The 15,590-nt window shown below is 36.8% G+C and overlaps 1 protein-coding gene across 2 annotated transcripts; it reads right to left on the bottom strand.

The window, feature by feature from the left end:
• Positions 1 to 263: 263 nt before the first annotated feature.
• Positions 264 to 15,144, bottom strand: LOC149175740 (ran-binding protein 1 homolog c-like). 2 transcript variants are annotated; one of them, XR_016258020.1, is made up of 6 exons: positions 14,723 to 15,143; positions 8,093 to 8,244; positions 7,808 to 7,933; positions 1,034 to 1,120; positions 848 to 940; positions 265 to 675 (listed from the first exon to the last, which is right to left on the bottom strand). XR_016258020.1 is itself a non-coding variant. In XM_089419737.1 (5 exons), exons 1-4 carry the CDS (start codon positions 14,896 to 14,898, stop codon positions 873 to 875), a joined length of 522 nt encoding a protein of 173 aa, XP_089275863.1. In that variant the 5' UTR covers positions 14,899 to 15,144; the 3' UTR covers positions 264 to 675; positions 848 to 872. The 2 variants fall into 2 exon arrangements, 1 of the variants encoding a protein (XP_089275863.1); XM_089419737.1 differs by lacking the exon at positions 1,034 to 1,120 and having other exon boundaries at positions 264 to 675; positions 14,723 to 15,144.
• Between the last annotated feature and the right edge of the window lie 446 nt (positions 15,145 to 15,590).

Genomic DNA, 15,590 nt, shown 5'->3' with positions numbered 1-15,590 from the left:
TCCATGGTTACATCCGCATTTGACTTCTTATATAGAGTATATTTTTCTTTACATATATGACCCCCTTTATAGATTCATAGTGAAATATATGATAGTTTCTAAATATCATTAAAGCAGATATCACAATTCAAAATCATTTGTAAAGAAATTTAAGAGAAATTGACAACATCCATCCAAAAAAATAACAATGTGTCATTAACAACTTTCAAAACATGTATAAAATAGCAACATAATACTAATAAAATCAGTATTATTTTTAATCAAAACAAATAAAATTCAAATATGATTAACAAATCAAAATATTTCATGAATATCGTTATTCTACGATAAATTAACAACATACATAAATCAAACTCATCGTATGATTACAAAATCGAAATGTCTCATTGATATAGGGTAAATTCACAACACCCATCTAAACATAACAATGTCATTCTACACAATAATTTCTTCATAAAAAACAATGCATGTGCATGCCTAGCTACCACCACCAAGATCATCCTCATGATCATCTTGACCATCCTCATTACTCTGATCCACATCATCACCAACACCGCAACTATCATCATCATCTCCTCCTTCACCACCATCATCCTCATCCTCATCCTCGTCATCTCCTCATATATGTTGAACATAATTTGGATCATCGTCTTGGAAATCATTACCTATAGCATTCTGACAAAAAAAATCAATATTACATGTTAGTATTAATTACATAACACAACGCATGTTTTTGTTATACAATGTTAACCATAAAATGAGGTAAGATATAATATCTAATAGTACTAAAAAATAAAATGAAAATATGGTTTAAAAGTATATTGGAAATCCAACTAAGATTACATACCATAGAGTCCATCCAAACAACAAATTCAACCCATCTCTTTTGCTGCAGCACCTCCTTTTCCAAATGATTTGGAGGTCTTCCATATTTTAGTTCCTATCAATCAGTAAATAGGGAGAAATTAGATAACAATGACTTTCTTCTAGTACAAAATTTATTAAAAAAATATCACATGTTTAATATACTTACAAAGGTTGTTATCAGTGCTTTTAAACCTTTCTGGCCACTACGATGAGTGACTTTTGTCTTGGTTAACCTCGCCTTGGATGCCTTGTCCTTAAACATAAACCAATTCAATTTATTTTCACACAAATACATGTCTAAGATACTTATAAGTATTAATACATTCTAAATAATGTTTAATGAAAAATTCAATACCTGAATGCTCTCATTGCTGGCTTTTCTTTGTGCATCCAACTTCTCATATGATTTTACAAGTTCTTTCCATACTTTAAAAGGTATGTCAATAGGTCTTTGTTTCAGTCTTTGATCTTGAGGTATTTTTTTAATTTTTCTTGTTTGGTTAAAAATTTTGGTTAAAAGACACCAAACAAGTAATTCACATCAATGGCATGGGGACTCTATGGATATGTGTAAAAAAATGGCTATAAAGAAAACATCCAAAAAACATATGAGCTCTCCCTTTGATGGTCACTTGGGGCATATGGCTGGAAAGGAACAACTCCATTTTCGAAAATCAAGGACAATCCTTTCTCAAAGTCCTTCCTAATATTTGCTCCAAATGTCTTAAAATGAAAAACAAAATTCAAACGTCATCCTTAAACATCTCCCTTAAATATAACGTTGGACCATAAATTCTTCACTTTTATTGTTATCGGCTCTGGAATGATTTTTCTATATGCAATTATATAATGAAATATGTGTGCACTAATGAAAAAACATTGAGTTTCATTTTTCATAATCACAAACAATGAAAAAAGAATCACACGTAACTAGCATCATTTTGGAAATTTTATATTTATTAAAAATCTTTAACATGTTTTCCTCCCATATCTCATAAAAAGGTGTGAAATTTTTTATATACTCTCCAATAAGCACTACAACAAAACCAGCGATTTGGAGGTTTTACACTAAGTTTTTCAACATCGAGCTTACTAGGGCTTGCACCACCGGGGTTATTAGTAAGAATCTCATGAGGTTTGCATAGCCATGATTATTAGAATCAAAATAGTAGGATTTGCACTAAAAAACAGTTCATAGAGCTTTCCTGTTGGGGAGAAAATCACAAGTTCAACTTTCCTGCAGAGCACCGAGAGCTCGTAAGCTTTCTTCAGCAATCCACCTACGTTTGGAAAATGTAACCTGCCTGCTAGCGATGTTCTCAATCCTCTTCCTCTACATCTTTCCCCTCACTATTCTTGTATGTCCTCTTTCGTTTTTCCCTCCAAACAAACCCTCTCAAATTGAGAAAGCAGAACAACTCACTCGATGAGAATCCGAATCCAATTATCGCTTCTAACAATAACCCAATACGATACCAGAAGTGATTACACAAAACCTCATTGACTCTTTATTTGTTTGGAAAAGAGCCAAGCATATACTTCTGACGAGGGTTTCCGTCTCAAGTCTGGCTCGCAGGACGTCGCTTAGTCAATTGCGAGAAAAGTTTTCCACCTGCCTCTCACATACGGTTTGTCACACTATATATTAAAATAAGGTTGATCATACTAACAATAAGGTTGTATAGTTTAAAAGGAGGGCTCTCCTGACTGCATTTGGTTGGTTTATAGAAAAGATTGCTGGAATGTGTAATGTGAATGCTCTGCTAACTGTTTTTTAAGCATTTGGAAGTATTAAAACCCCCTAGGATAATTAATGTAAACCTGTTAATTAATGTGTAAAGATGGCTATTGTCCTTGGGCTACCTTAGCTGTTCGTGTTTAGTGATCTGTGGTATTATGACTCCTCAAGTCACTATTAAACCATGAGAACCATGCCCAGGTAGACTAGTGTGACATGGTGGATGAGAACCAAAACTAGACTCCTATAACCTCCTTTTTCATCCTTTAAATTGCAGAATTAACTGACTGTTCTAGTAATCGTTCTTGAGCACCTGAAGATGTGCACCCTAAATAATAAGAATAATACCCTGTAACATATGAATAGTCCATCCTGTGCATGTAGGATATGCACATGAGGTCCAATAAAATCACTAACCAGAATACCAGGTGTTATTAAAGCCTCTACAGGGTGATTGCAATAGTTCTTCATTTCTTATTACAAGAGTTTCCAATAGATAGGTTTTGAAACAGCTAAATTAGTTCCATAGACATTGGTTACATAAAATTACAAGTTCCAATGCTCGAGGAGAAGTCTTAGCTTACCCATAATCTCCCTACAAATACTTGTACAAAATTTGTATTGATCCCACCATATCAGAAGGCCATATACTCTGCCCATTGTTTTCTTCTATCTTTTGTGTTTTTTCAAATATACCATTTCAATTGCTTCACTTGACAACTTTGTTTATTAGACAAACACAATGTCAGGCTTGTCAAATATTAGCTTCTTTTTATAGAGCTCTACCCTTATTTTCTGGCTTACCTCTTCTAGTATTCGAGGTTACGATCTTCATGACATTGTAAAAGAGAAAAAAACGTTTTATTGACTTTTGGTGTTGGAATTGTAGCATCATGCTTTGTTCCCTAAAGCCTTCACAACCTTTTTAGATGTTTGGGGCCTTTCGAGTCCTAACAAGGATTTTTCCGACTACTTCCAAGTTCCGTCTGCACAATCCTTGATAGACTTATTTGTTTTTTAGTTATCTGGGTGCACGATAATCCCATTCACATGGTTTTTCATGCTTCTGCTAAATTGTCATCCACAAGTGATGTTTTCCACCAAGAAAAGCATGTGTTATTTTGGGCTTGATGATTAGGCATGGAATAAGGGGCACCGGTTCAGCCTCTCTTCTCGATGCATATTCTGGTAAGAAAATGGGACAAATTTTATTGTGAATGAAACTTGCAATCCCTGTAGTCTTGAAAATGTAAACCTTGACTATAATGGGGCCTCTAGCTGGAAATAGGGCAATATGTGTTCTCCTTATGCAACATCGACATATCAGTGATTTTCAGTTTTCCTGATTCTCAGGTGGGTGATATGAATTCCTTGTATATGGCTGTTGACAATCAAGTGACCCTTGCATGTTTACTCCCCAAGATGTACATTCAGTTGTAACCTAGCTTGGAGATTAAGCTAATCCAGATCCACATGTTTTTAGCATACATTTGCTAAAGAACCTTTCAACTTGTAGATAATTCACTATATCTCATCCACATGTAGTCAACTTACTGAAGATTAATTAACTTGCACATTCTCTTGTTGAAGAGAATTTGTGCTCGTCCATGCATGAGCTAGATTGGAAATATTCTGGAAAGCTCCTAGTAGTCTCTGTCCATGCATTCTGATTTCTGTCTCATGAAGGTGTCAGATCTGCGTTAGCTATCCAAGACTTCGGTTCATCCTTTGACTTTGTTAAATTCAAACTTCATCTTATAATTTTTAATACTATGTATTGGGAACTGTTCTCTCTCTGATCTGATTTGTGTAAAACTAAGAAACAGCTATGAGAAATTACTAATTAGCCTAATGTCACAGCTAATTACTCCTCTGTTTGGACTGTCATTTCTCCGGTCAGGAGGGTGTCCCTCGTGTTCATGCACTTTCAACACTTGGAAGCATATGCTTGGTCAATATGAGTGATCAGCACAGAAAGTAGTTTTCATTGATATATGTGTAAGCATCCAAGGACACAAGAAACTTATAAGATCAAATAATATGCAAAATCCCAGTCCACGACCACCAAATATGAAAGAAGAAAAGATGGTTGTGCACTTTTAAGTGATAAAAAATCTTCAAAGTACAGGCACTTAGGTCATTCACACTACTGCAACATACAACACTGTTCAACCATCGAATTTGGAGAGCTGTAAAGAAACTGCATGGTCAAACTCCATTAGTGTATTAGTCAAAAGATTGTTTGCATCATGGAGATAAAATATGAGAATGATTGCAATAGTATGCACTGCACAGAGATGTAGGCAGCAATGAGAGAAAGGAAGGATGGAAGAGAACGTTGACTGCTCACTGAGAAAACTCTAGAAAATAATGCCATTCAGTGTTCTCTTATAGCTCCCCAAATTCCCAAAGGTGGGTGGCCTATTCATGCAAAATCTAACTGTTGTTGAGTGGCTGAAGTGAGGAAAATGCTGCAAAATTGCCCGATAACAACCATAAATATGGCTTCCACTAAACCATTGCAATAAGTGGCTTGATCTCTTCATAAGTAAACAAAAACTCATGCAATCAGCTAGAATTCCATTACTAACTAATTTGTCTCAACAAATAAGAATTCCAAATCAGCTTTCTTGTTCAATAATAAAGTTCCATCTCACATGTAAAGTTGCAAACTAATCAACGGGGTCAACTTTGTCAAAAATACAAAATAAACATTTCCCAAACTTCAAGTTTTCCAAATTTAACAAAGAGGAATTTTAAAATCACCCAAATTAAGTTAGGCAGCTCCTTTGCACCTCCTTTCTAAAAATGGTGCCAAGCCGCCCACTGAAAATAGAACTGGAGTCATGAAAAACCACTTTTAGCTAACTACCAGATGTACCGAAGGAAGGGCACCTAGGGTATTCCTGATAGGATTTCCTTATACCTCAGAGGCAAACAACCATTGTCCCTTCTATAGATGAGCAGAATAAGTGCTTGGTTCTCTACACTAAATAAAGACAAAGTATAGTACTTATTGCTGACAAAATAGGATTTAAATCGCGGTTCAATTGCTTGACATTCAGCTGGTCACAGAATTGTAGAGTGCATAATCATAAGTGATGTTGCGAGCCTCATTGCTCAAAGTCTAAGGGTCTTGCGAGCCATAATCACAGCCATGTATGGCATATCTTGTGATTATGGCATTTTATGAGGTCAATTCTTGTGAAGACATTTCAGTTTATAATAAATTTTGAACCTCAACAGAGTTTTGGCAAGACCTGGCTGAGCTAGGACATCAACAACACAGCTGATATGAATGACATAATCTAGCCTCAAGAGGGAGCCTCTTTTGTTTCATCACTCTAACAATCTATGAAGTGGTGGAAAGCATAACAACTTCCCCTTGAATATGACACCTAAACTGAGTACAAATCCTAAACGATGCAGCCCTTGGTGCATGTCTCTCAAAGTATCGATATTTCAAATGTTGAAAGCTCTTGTGCCCATTTGATATGCATTCGATTGCAGTCCCCCTGAAGAAAGAATCTTCTAAAGGCGAGGCCATGGCCAATATGTTAGCCATATCCATTGGAGTTACCATTGCTTGACAACTTTAGTGTGATCAGTCCCACCATGATTCACATGGGCTTCTACTCAACACTGGCTGTTGCTATTGTAAGAGTCTTCAAGCTCGTTGAACCCATAGTATTGATAAGTGTATTCTTTGGGTCTCTGGTTTTCAAATTCTGCCTATGTTTTCCTCTCAGTATCATTATTTCAAATGCTGAAAGCTCTAATTCCCATTGTTGTGTATTTGATTGTGGTTTCCCTGAAGAAAGAAGCTTATAAAGGTGAGCCCGAGGCCAATATGTTGGCCATATCCATTGGAATTACTATTTCAGCTTATGGGGAGGCCAAGATGAATGCATGGGAGGTGATTCTCCAGTTAAGTGCAGTTGCATGTGAGACTACCCAATTGGTTCTCATACAAATTCCACGAACATCAAAAGGGATTAAGTTGAATCCCATCACATCTTTGTTGCTCCTTGTTGCCTTGTTTTTCTCAGCACCCCCTGGGCCTTAGTAGAATACCCATTTCTGATAATTAGGGTCTCTTCCTTTGATTTGGATTACATGACATTTTTGCTTGTGCCTTGGCTCTTAATCTTGCAGTGTTTCTTCTGATAGGAAAGACTTCACCCTTGACTATGAATGTTGCTGGTCTTGTCAAGGACTGGCTGCTCATAACATAATCTTTGTCTGTAATAAATGAAAAGGTTACAGTCATAAACTTGAGTGGGTGTGGACTGGCTTTTCTGGCTGTCTGTTACTATAATCATTTGAAACTTCAAGCTCTCAAGTCCAATGACAACCAACCAAAGTACCTCAGTAGTGCAGCTGATGCCAATGATGAAGGAGAAGGTTTGATAATGACGAGTGGGAGATTCTCAATCAGAGATTCAGAACCAGTAGAGAAAAATCAAACTCAAGCTTCAGGATTAGGTATTTAGATCATTAATATTGTCTTGTGCTAGAGATTACTGTTCTTGGATTGGCTCCTCTATGCCCAGATCTATTTGCAGGGAACAGGCCAGTCATTCACAGTGAAGAAGATAATGACAAGATTAGTGTATAATGATGGACAGGATGGTGCCATGGTGCCAACCTAAATCTCAAGTAAGGAGACATTTGTTCATCAATTTGTCAAGAAGCATGGCCTACAATTCAATTGCTCTAAGCCTATCACTTCTTCCACTTGTCAAATAAATTGTTTCCTGTTTGTTTAGTTGACTATGGTTCTAATAAATATACTATTGTTTGATGTAAAAAGACAAAACAAAACAAAAAATATGGAAAGTTGTGACCCCATTTTCTAACTACAAATTGAAATCAGATTACCATAGTGACCACCTCTGCTTATTGGAATCAAAAAGGGGGTGGGTTATGCACAATCCTCCGTATCATTTGCTATTACCAGAGATAATTAAAGCCACCCTAAACTCAAGTCTTAACTATGCTGATAGGGTGTTTGGGGAGGGGGATCCCTTACCAACCCACTATAATCTGCACAAAAGCATCCTAAGAACATATGCAAAATCAACCCTTCAAAGAAATGATCCAAGAATATAGGTACTCAAACATTGATTTTATCAAAGAAAAATACAAGACAGAAAGAAAAGATCATAACAAGGATTAGAAGAGTCTAAGAACAGTGCTCACTGTCTATAGAGCCAAGACGAATGCAGAAGAGTTCTTCCTTCAGTTCCCCATCTGAGAAATCAGTTGCATGCCAGACCCAAGTTTTATCACTACCTGCGTGCTCCTGAAGTGACATTGGGGAATGAACTGCAAGGCAAAAAAAAAAAAAAAACATAATCCAGATAATAAGGATCAACACAAATTATCGACACAGAAAGCCTCTTAAAACTTGGACGTAAGATAAGCTATTACAATCTCAGGGGGGAAATTACAAAAAAAAAAAAAAAAACAAACAAATTTACATACTTAAATGGTTTGCACATATTTTCAATGTCTTGGATTGCCTCATGACCATCCGAACCTTTGTAGTATCCTTGTGCTTAAGAAACTTTACTGTTCCTACACCACACTCCTTCCATTGATTCCCATCCTTGTCAAACCTGTACAGCTTCGCCTTCCTGCAGGGTCAAACATATAAAAAAGAATGGGAATATTAATAAACAATGAAACTGCATTAGGATCATTTTAAGAGCCCATGACATCCATTAGAAGTAACGTCCGCAATATCCCACCATATCAAATGCATTCAAAGATAAATTACCAATGACCTATTAAAAACATAGGAGATATTCCTTAACATTACCGAAAAGGATCCCACAAAAAAGATCAATAATAACATCAAACATGTAAGAATACAAATCATCAACTATTTAATAACAAAAGAATGCTCATCCCATACATCCCCATAAAGTCCAGAAATGATCAACAGCCTGTTCAAAACATCATAGAAAGTCAACGAAAACAGTTGACAGAAGACCAAAATATTACTTTCTTCATATTTATGTGCCAATGTGTTTATTTCATGTTGTTATTGCTTTATATGTTTAAAAACCTGAAAAAAAAAATGAATATTTTATGCATTTTTTATGTCTGCCAACATTTTCGCCAATATTGCCAAAGAGATGTTTTCGGGACCCTCGCCAATATTTTGCAGATACCGATATTTTCAACACTGCAAAGCATCATCCTGAAGGGTCTGTTTCAATGTGCAAGTAACCCCCCTAAATGTAAGGACAGCATGTATCCTACACAAAATACCCCATATCCTACATGTGTGGGTATGTAGCCCTGCAAAATCAGCCCACTGCCAGCTCCAATAAACTTCACAGGTCAGCCCTCCTTATGACAGCATTAACCCCATACCATGTAAGGTCAACCTGTCCAATTAACATTTCACTCTAGCATGTCACACACACGCGCACATATATGTTTAAGTGTTTATCATCAATTTCCTTATCCCTTTGAGCTGTTTTTTCATAACTGCACCTTCATCTGAAATTTTGTACTCAACCATATAAGGGAGCACCCAGATCAAGCTGCAATCATTCACAAGTGACATATTACAGGAAATACCTCCACATATGGCGAGACCCTCTGTGTACTTGGTGCCAGAGTTGGCATATTCAGATGCATGGGCTATAAATGTTTCTCCTCTAAGGAAACCTAACACAAGTTCATTCTCAACCATCTGCTGTATCACCCTCCCCACTGGCCTTGCACCAAAGTTGGGATCAAAGCCAAGTTTCCAAGCAAGGTAAAGGCATCCTGAGTGAGTTTAAAATTGATTTTTTTTTTTTGTTTTAGGCTATCTTGTACACGCTTCAGCTGTAGCTGAACTATATGATTAATCCGATGCGATACTGACGTATTATATACTCCTCGTCTTGATACGAAAAGTCTGTCATGCAACCTTCATCACTTGTCTTTTCAGTAATTCATAAACTACCTAATTAGAATCTTGTGTGTTTAGAAGTGTCAACAAAATGTATTGGTACCTGATATTTGATGTCTTAGCCTTTCATCATCTAACAACAGGAGAAGGATATTAAACACATCACTATGGGCTTTCTCAATCTCATCAATAATACCCTTGAATATAGTCACCTACAGAAAGACTCTGTCAGCTGCCCACCCTCCTTTTGACAAATAAGACCCCAATATATATACATAGTCACCTGTGACTCAAACTTTACAATGTAACCTCTGTTCTGTTCATTACCATGAAGGATGCTAACAAAGGCAGAATTAGGACTCCTCCTTTGCATCTGTCACTTCAATCACCCACAGTGGATCAGACCAAGCAACCTCACTGTTATAATTTTCTACCTCAATGACCCTGAAATCATTGGCTTTAATACATTGTACCATGCCCGAAAATTCTTCCAAGAGTGCAGACCTGCATGTATCTACAGCAGCCAAATCTGAGGATGCATTTGCTGTCTCAAAGTAGCCCACAATATCCATGAGGTAAAGAATCCTTCCATGTATTGGACATTGCTGATAACATTTCTTGTAAAGACTGTCTCAGTATATCTAAATGTTTGCAATCTAAATCGTCTCCATGACTCATACCAAGTCTGTTAGCCAAGTCTGCTAGCTCCATCAAGGCATACTGATTTCATACTATCATAAGAAATCCTAAGGAGTTAATTAGCATCATCTTGTCTCCCATCTCCATGTTGAGACCCCATCCTAGTGTTCAGATCGATAACCTTGTAGTAGGTAGGCAGCTAGTAGCCTTTTATATGTCAAGCATGGTGATGATTACAGTATTAATGAGGAAATACTACAATGAAGTTGTAATGACATCAAGTGATGCATAACCATTCAGTGAAAACAAATGCCTAGCAACTCTTACCCAAATGTATCTTTAAGACACCATTTTGTCCCAAGGAAATCATGAGTAACAGGTCCACACTGCTAAAATAAGGTATTTTCATATTATACCTTTACTCACAGAACAGAATCATTTGCATAGTTGCACTTATTATCTACTCTACAAGAAGAAGGATTGGGCCTTAGTCTTGACTTTAGAATTGGTGATCATATGCTGTGTTGTCTCTGCCTCTACTAATCATTGTTTCTTATATTCCAAGTGACACAACGTAGGAGCTCTCGACTCTCAAGCATATCAGGCCCTGGAGGACATCTACAGCCTTTGCTATTTCACTGTTTATCACATTCTATGAATGATGATAGATGTGATGAGAGGATGGAACAGCATATTACTGAGCCAGGACCAAGTGAGTTCTGGCCACATGAACAATAGCGATGGACATTAAGTGTTTGACCATTTGAATTTCCTCTCCATGGGAATTTTGTTGATGGCCATACTCTATTGCCTTACTTGAGGTTCAAAGTATGATTCACCAATTACCTATAAAGTCCAAGTATGATCTACACCGAATGCTAATGCTTTGCCTTCTCTGTCTATATGAACTTGTACTTGCGGGGATCAGGAGAAGGGAAATCAGTCCAAAACAGTTTAGGGCTTGTCCTCTTTGGAATGTATTTCAAGCTAACCTGTATTTTGACTGGATGGTTTCCACAAACATGAATCACCCAAAGAAGGATTCATGCAAAATTATCTCTGTAATATTACCTTGCCTTTCCCACCATGTGATTATTTTAACATTTACACATGAAAATAACTCTTCTTAGAGATCCTTCTGAAGTTCATTCCAAATCTGGCTTTGACTCCAACATCCCTCACACTTTACATATCTGTACCCAATTGAGTTGTGGTCAAACATCATTATTATTTTGAAATAATGAGATCCAGACCCCAGGGTCCAAAAAGTTGGCTTGTCATTTTAAGTAGCCACATTCCAGTGTAGCTTGGAGGATGTGCACCACCCACTTAGACCACTCTATTCAGTATTGGCTGGCCTAGTGTCCTAGGGAACTCTTCAAATGAAATATAACCACTTTTCTGAGTTACAGTTGGTTACATCTATAAGAACCATTAGTCTAATCTCTGTGTGCCTTGATGAGAATGCAGGCATTATAGAATTGCATGGACATGAACTAGAGTATAATTTAAACTATCGAGCAACTGTGAATTGGTTTGTCTACATTACTGGGTAACTGTACACCATCTTTGAAGTCTTTTCATTCCATTGTTTCTAAGTTGTCTGCTGTCATGATTGCTTGTCTCAGCAACAGAAATTTATTGCTCAACCACAGATAATGGAAATAGATATTTTGTAAGAAACCTTGTCTTTGCTTCTCCGTCTCAAACCATCTACATGGCATTGTTTTGTTTAATACCTTAGCCAAGTTGGCAAAAAGATATGACTCATTGTCTTGCAACTCCATTCCAATGTTTGTAAAGTGAAAAATAAATAATTCCATAAGTAGAGACTCATTTGTCTAGACCTCCATTGCATCTATAAACATTAAATTCTACAGCATGGAAAAAATGTGCTCGTATGTGCAAGTTTCCAACTATACTCCGCAGTTCTGCAGCAATGTTAGGAACTCCCCTGTCTCCTGGCAACATGAATAACAAAAGGACAAATTTACAGTAAAATTAGGGATCCCCTATCCCCACAATTTCAGTCTTTATGCTTGGGAATAGTCAAAACAACCTCATTCTTTCCCAGAAAACCAAATGCCTCAATTTGTAAATAGCTTAAAAGGAAAGTTAAAGAACTTGCATATCGACTAGCAAGAAAATTGAGATACAAAACTTCAAATGGCTTACCCACCCTCTCTTAGATAAAGGATCGACCCTCCAACATGCACGCAGGTAAAACAACTTCTTGCACAAAATACCAATCTGTGAATAGGCAACCAAAACTCCAAAAGAAATATAAACAAAGTTCTGAGATCTTTGGATGGCTTCGACCAGACCTTATTGGCACATATGCAAACCATGAAGACATTATAGAGACCGCTTGTTCTTCTTGTTGACCTCCACTTTCCTAATTAAATTTTTGTAATGGTAGAATTTGGAGCCTATTTCCAGTAACATACAATAAAAAATAGAATATAAAACATGTTTAAAAAGAGGATCAGAAGAACATCACGGGTGGCTTGTATCCCTTTTCCATCACTGACAGAATTTTGAGAATACGTCATTTTGATATGGATAAAATATAGTAAAGTTTAAACCTATTTCCAATAGTCGGTGATGAGATAATAAAAATTAAATGATGCTATGGGAATTACTAATAAGTAATAACAAATATCTTCATTTAAATGAAAGTGGTGGGCATGTAAAACCTATATGATTGTACAAAATACCGCTGTAATGGAGGAGTAGAACAGGAACTATGAGAACAGACAAGAGATACTGTTTATATGCCTTTGCATCCAGGTAACTAAATGTGCTAGCCTTCTGCATGTTTGCAAACAAAGAAATCAAACTAGAAATTGGTTCCCCAATAAGCATTGCATCCTAGTTACATTGCTTGGACTAAAGTGAAACAATTCCTGGCTAAATGGTACCTGTATGTGTCATAAATGAGAGTTTTTTATGTTCAAGTTGTGTCACTTTTAGTTGTACTCTCAAAAACAGTCATGTTGATATAAACTCAAAGATATTGTTTTAGTTACACTCAATCAAATGTCAAGACATTAACTATGTTATTGTTATCTTAAGCTCTCCATTTATAAGATGTATTTAATTAGCTTTTGATATCTGAATAATAGCGTAATCGAATGGATGATGTTTGCCTTTGAGATCAAATGTTACCTAACAATGATTTTGATCAGAGTAGCTTAGCTAGTAAGTTCCAATCCATGGATCTAATAACATGCTCCACAACTTGACACTGTCAATCACTTCAACAAAACACAATGCAGACCAACCTGGAACTGCTGGTTATGCAGGCAACAACTGAACTTATGACACATACATTGTACTCTCAAACACATTAAATACCGAAACTGACTTCCTATTAGAACAACTTCATAACACACCTTCCTCACCAAGCTCATCTACCACAAATTGCATAAAAAATGCAAAGGAAATGGGATCAAAACCATCAAGATTTAGTCTCTCTGCTATGCTCTATACTTTTGCAATTGCCATCTTTTAGATTAACCAAACAATTGGTTCGTTTATAGCAATGACTCTCCCTTGTCTGATTTAGATAACTGCATGCGGTGAACTGTAGGAATGTGAACATTTCCCCTTCCATGTGTAATTGTTGCGATGACCATTCTCACCAAATTTAAATAAAGCTTTAAATCTCAAAACACTTCCACAGTCTACCATGTCCTTGTGAATGACTAAATAATACTTGCACAAAAGATCCCGACGTAGTACAAAGCATAATACAAAGGATTCATCAACCAAGAAAATAAAAGCCTGACAGGATGTAAATTAAACAGACATATGCCTGAATCATACCACCTCACAACATAAAAAGACAAATCACCCTAATGCCAATAACCAAAAGACAGATTATCAAATAGGCCCAATTCAGTATTCAATGGCTAATCCAAAAACCAAAAAATACGAAACCCCGTATGCTTAACAATAACAAATGACCATCACACCCCCCACTAAACCAGAATAACAGAGAAACCATCATAGATTCTTCAAAGAAATTGAAAAAAGGATGGCCTATAGTTCAACAAAATATAAAAAGACTCGTCAAAATACAAAACCCCTAATGATAACAAATAAACCATCAAATGCATCCCCGAAAAAATCTTCATCGGCAGCCTATCAACATAGGAAAACAATTATTACAGACCATAATGAGATCAAAAAATGCTGATCAAAATATCAATGGGACATCAAAACAACAAGAAACTCACAAAATACACAGAAAAGCAAAACCCTAATTACCCGATAAAACAAACCATAGCCCGCTAAATGCATCTACCATAGAGTTTCTTCAGCACCCCATTGAAATGACAAATCCGATCATCATCGACAGGCGAACAAAACATCGAGAACCTGATAAAAACAGATCTTACTAAAAAGGAGAAAAATTAGAAGTAAATAACTGCCCAAATGCATCTTCCTTATAGTCAAGGTCCCATTTATGTGCACAGGAAAAGGGCCACCGAAGAGGCCATGAAAACAACTTTCAACTGAGAAAACAAAATCATGAAATAGCCATGGATTAAGAAATTTACATGTCAAGAAGGACATCCTCCTCTTCTTCGCCCGTGGTGACAGTAACCTCCTCAAGCTTAACAATGGGTGCAACCTGAGCTCCAGTGTCCTCTTCCTTTCCGGCATCATCCTCATTCTCTCTCGAATCGTCATCTACTGCCCGTGTAAGAACAGGATCCTTCTGAGTTCCAGCCATCCCAATACCAGATAGTGCACAGAGGGAGGGCTCGAATGAAATCGATGGATCCAAAATATGCCAGAAACTTGCCCAATATCAGACACGAATGCGAAACCCCGAGGATTTTGGACAAAGGATTTAACTGTGCAAAAATGCTTCGAAGGCAAAGGGCAATGAGGTCGACGGAGAGAAAACAATCTATATAAGGGTTTTTGAGGTCGACGGAGAGAAAACACTCTATATAAGGGTTTTTGAGGTCGATGGAGAGAAAACACTCTATATAAGGGTTTTGAAGAGGGAAGGCCGGTAGCTGTTAAAGATTGAGAGTAAAAGTAGCATCGTTAAAGATAATATAATAAATTATTACAGGGATGGTTGGGGGGTTTCAAAGGGAGAGAAGGCCATGGAATAACCCCTAAATCATCTCCAACATGAGAGGCCTACTTCATTCATGTTGTCATGTTGGCACCAGAGGTTGTTGTGTGTTTTTTGTTTTCGCAATTTTGAACTCTTTCCTCGGTGATATATTATTGTGTTTATTGTAATAATAATGGGATGGGGTTGAGGGGTTTGTAAATGAGATAAATATGGAAAAGTAATTAGAAATATTGGTTTTAAATTATTATAATAAGTATTGTTGTGGTTGATCCATGATAAGTTGTAGGGTAGTTGGTTTGTATGGGGTTTAGTTGTTATGAGGTCTTAAGTTC

This window comes from Pinus tabuliformis, chromosome 4_1, assembly GCF_031772625.1.
Source record: "Pinus tabuliformis cultivar Carrire ecotype Pingquan chromosome 4_1, CPIR1, whole genome shotgun sequence".
Lineage (NCBI taxonomy): Eukaryota > Viridiplantae > Streptophyta > Pinopsida > Pinales > Pinaceae > Pinus > Pinus tabuliformis.
The sequence above is the reverse complement of the archived record's forward strand: the minus strand, read 5'-3'. Positions and strand labels throughout refer to the sequence as shown.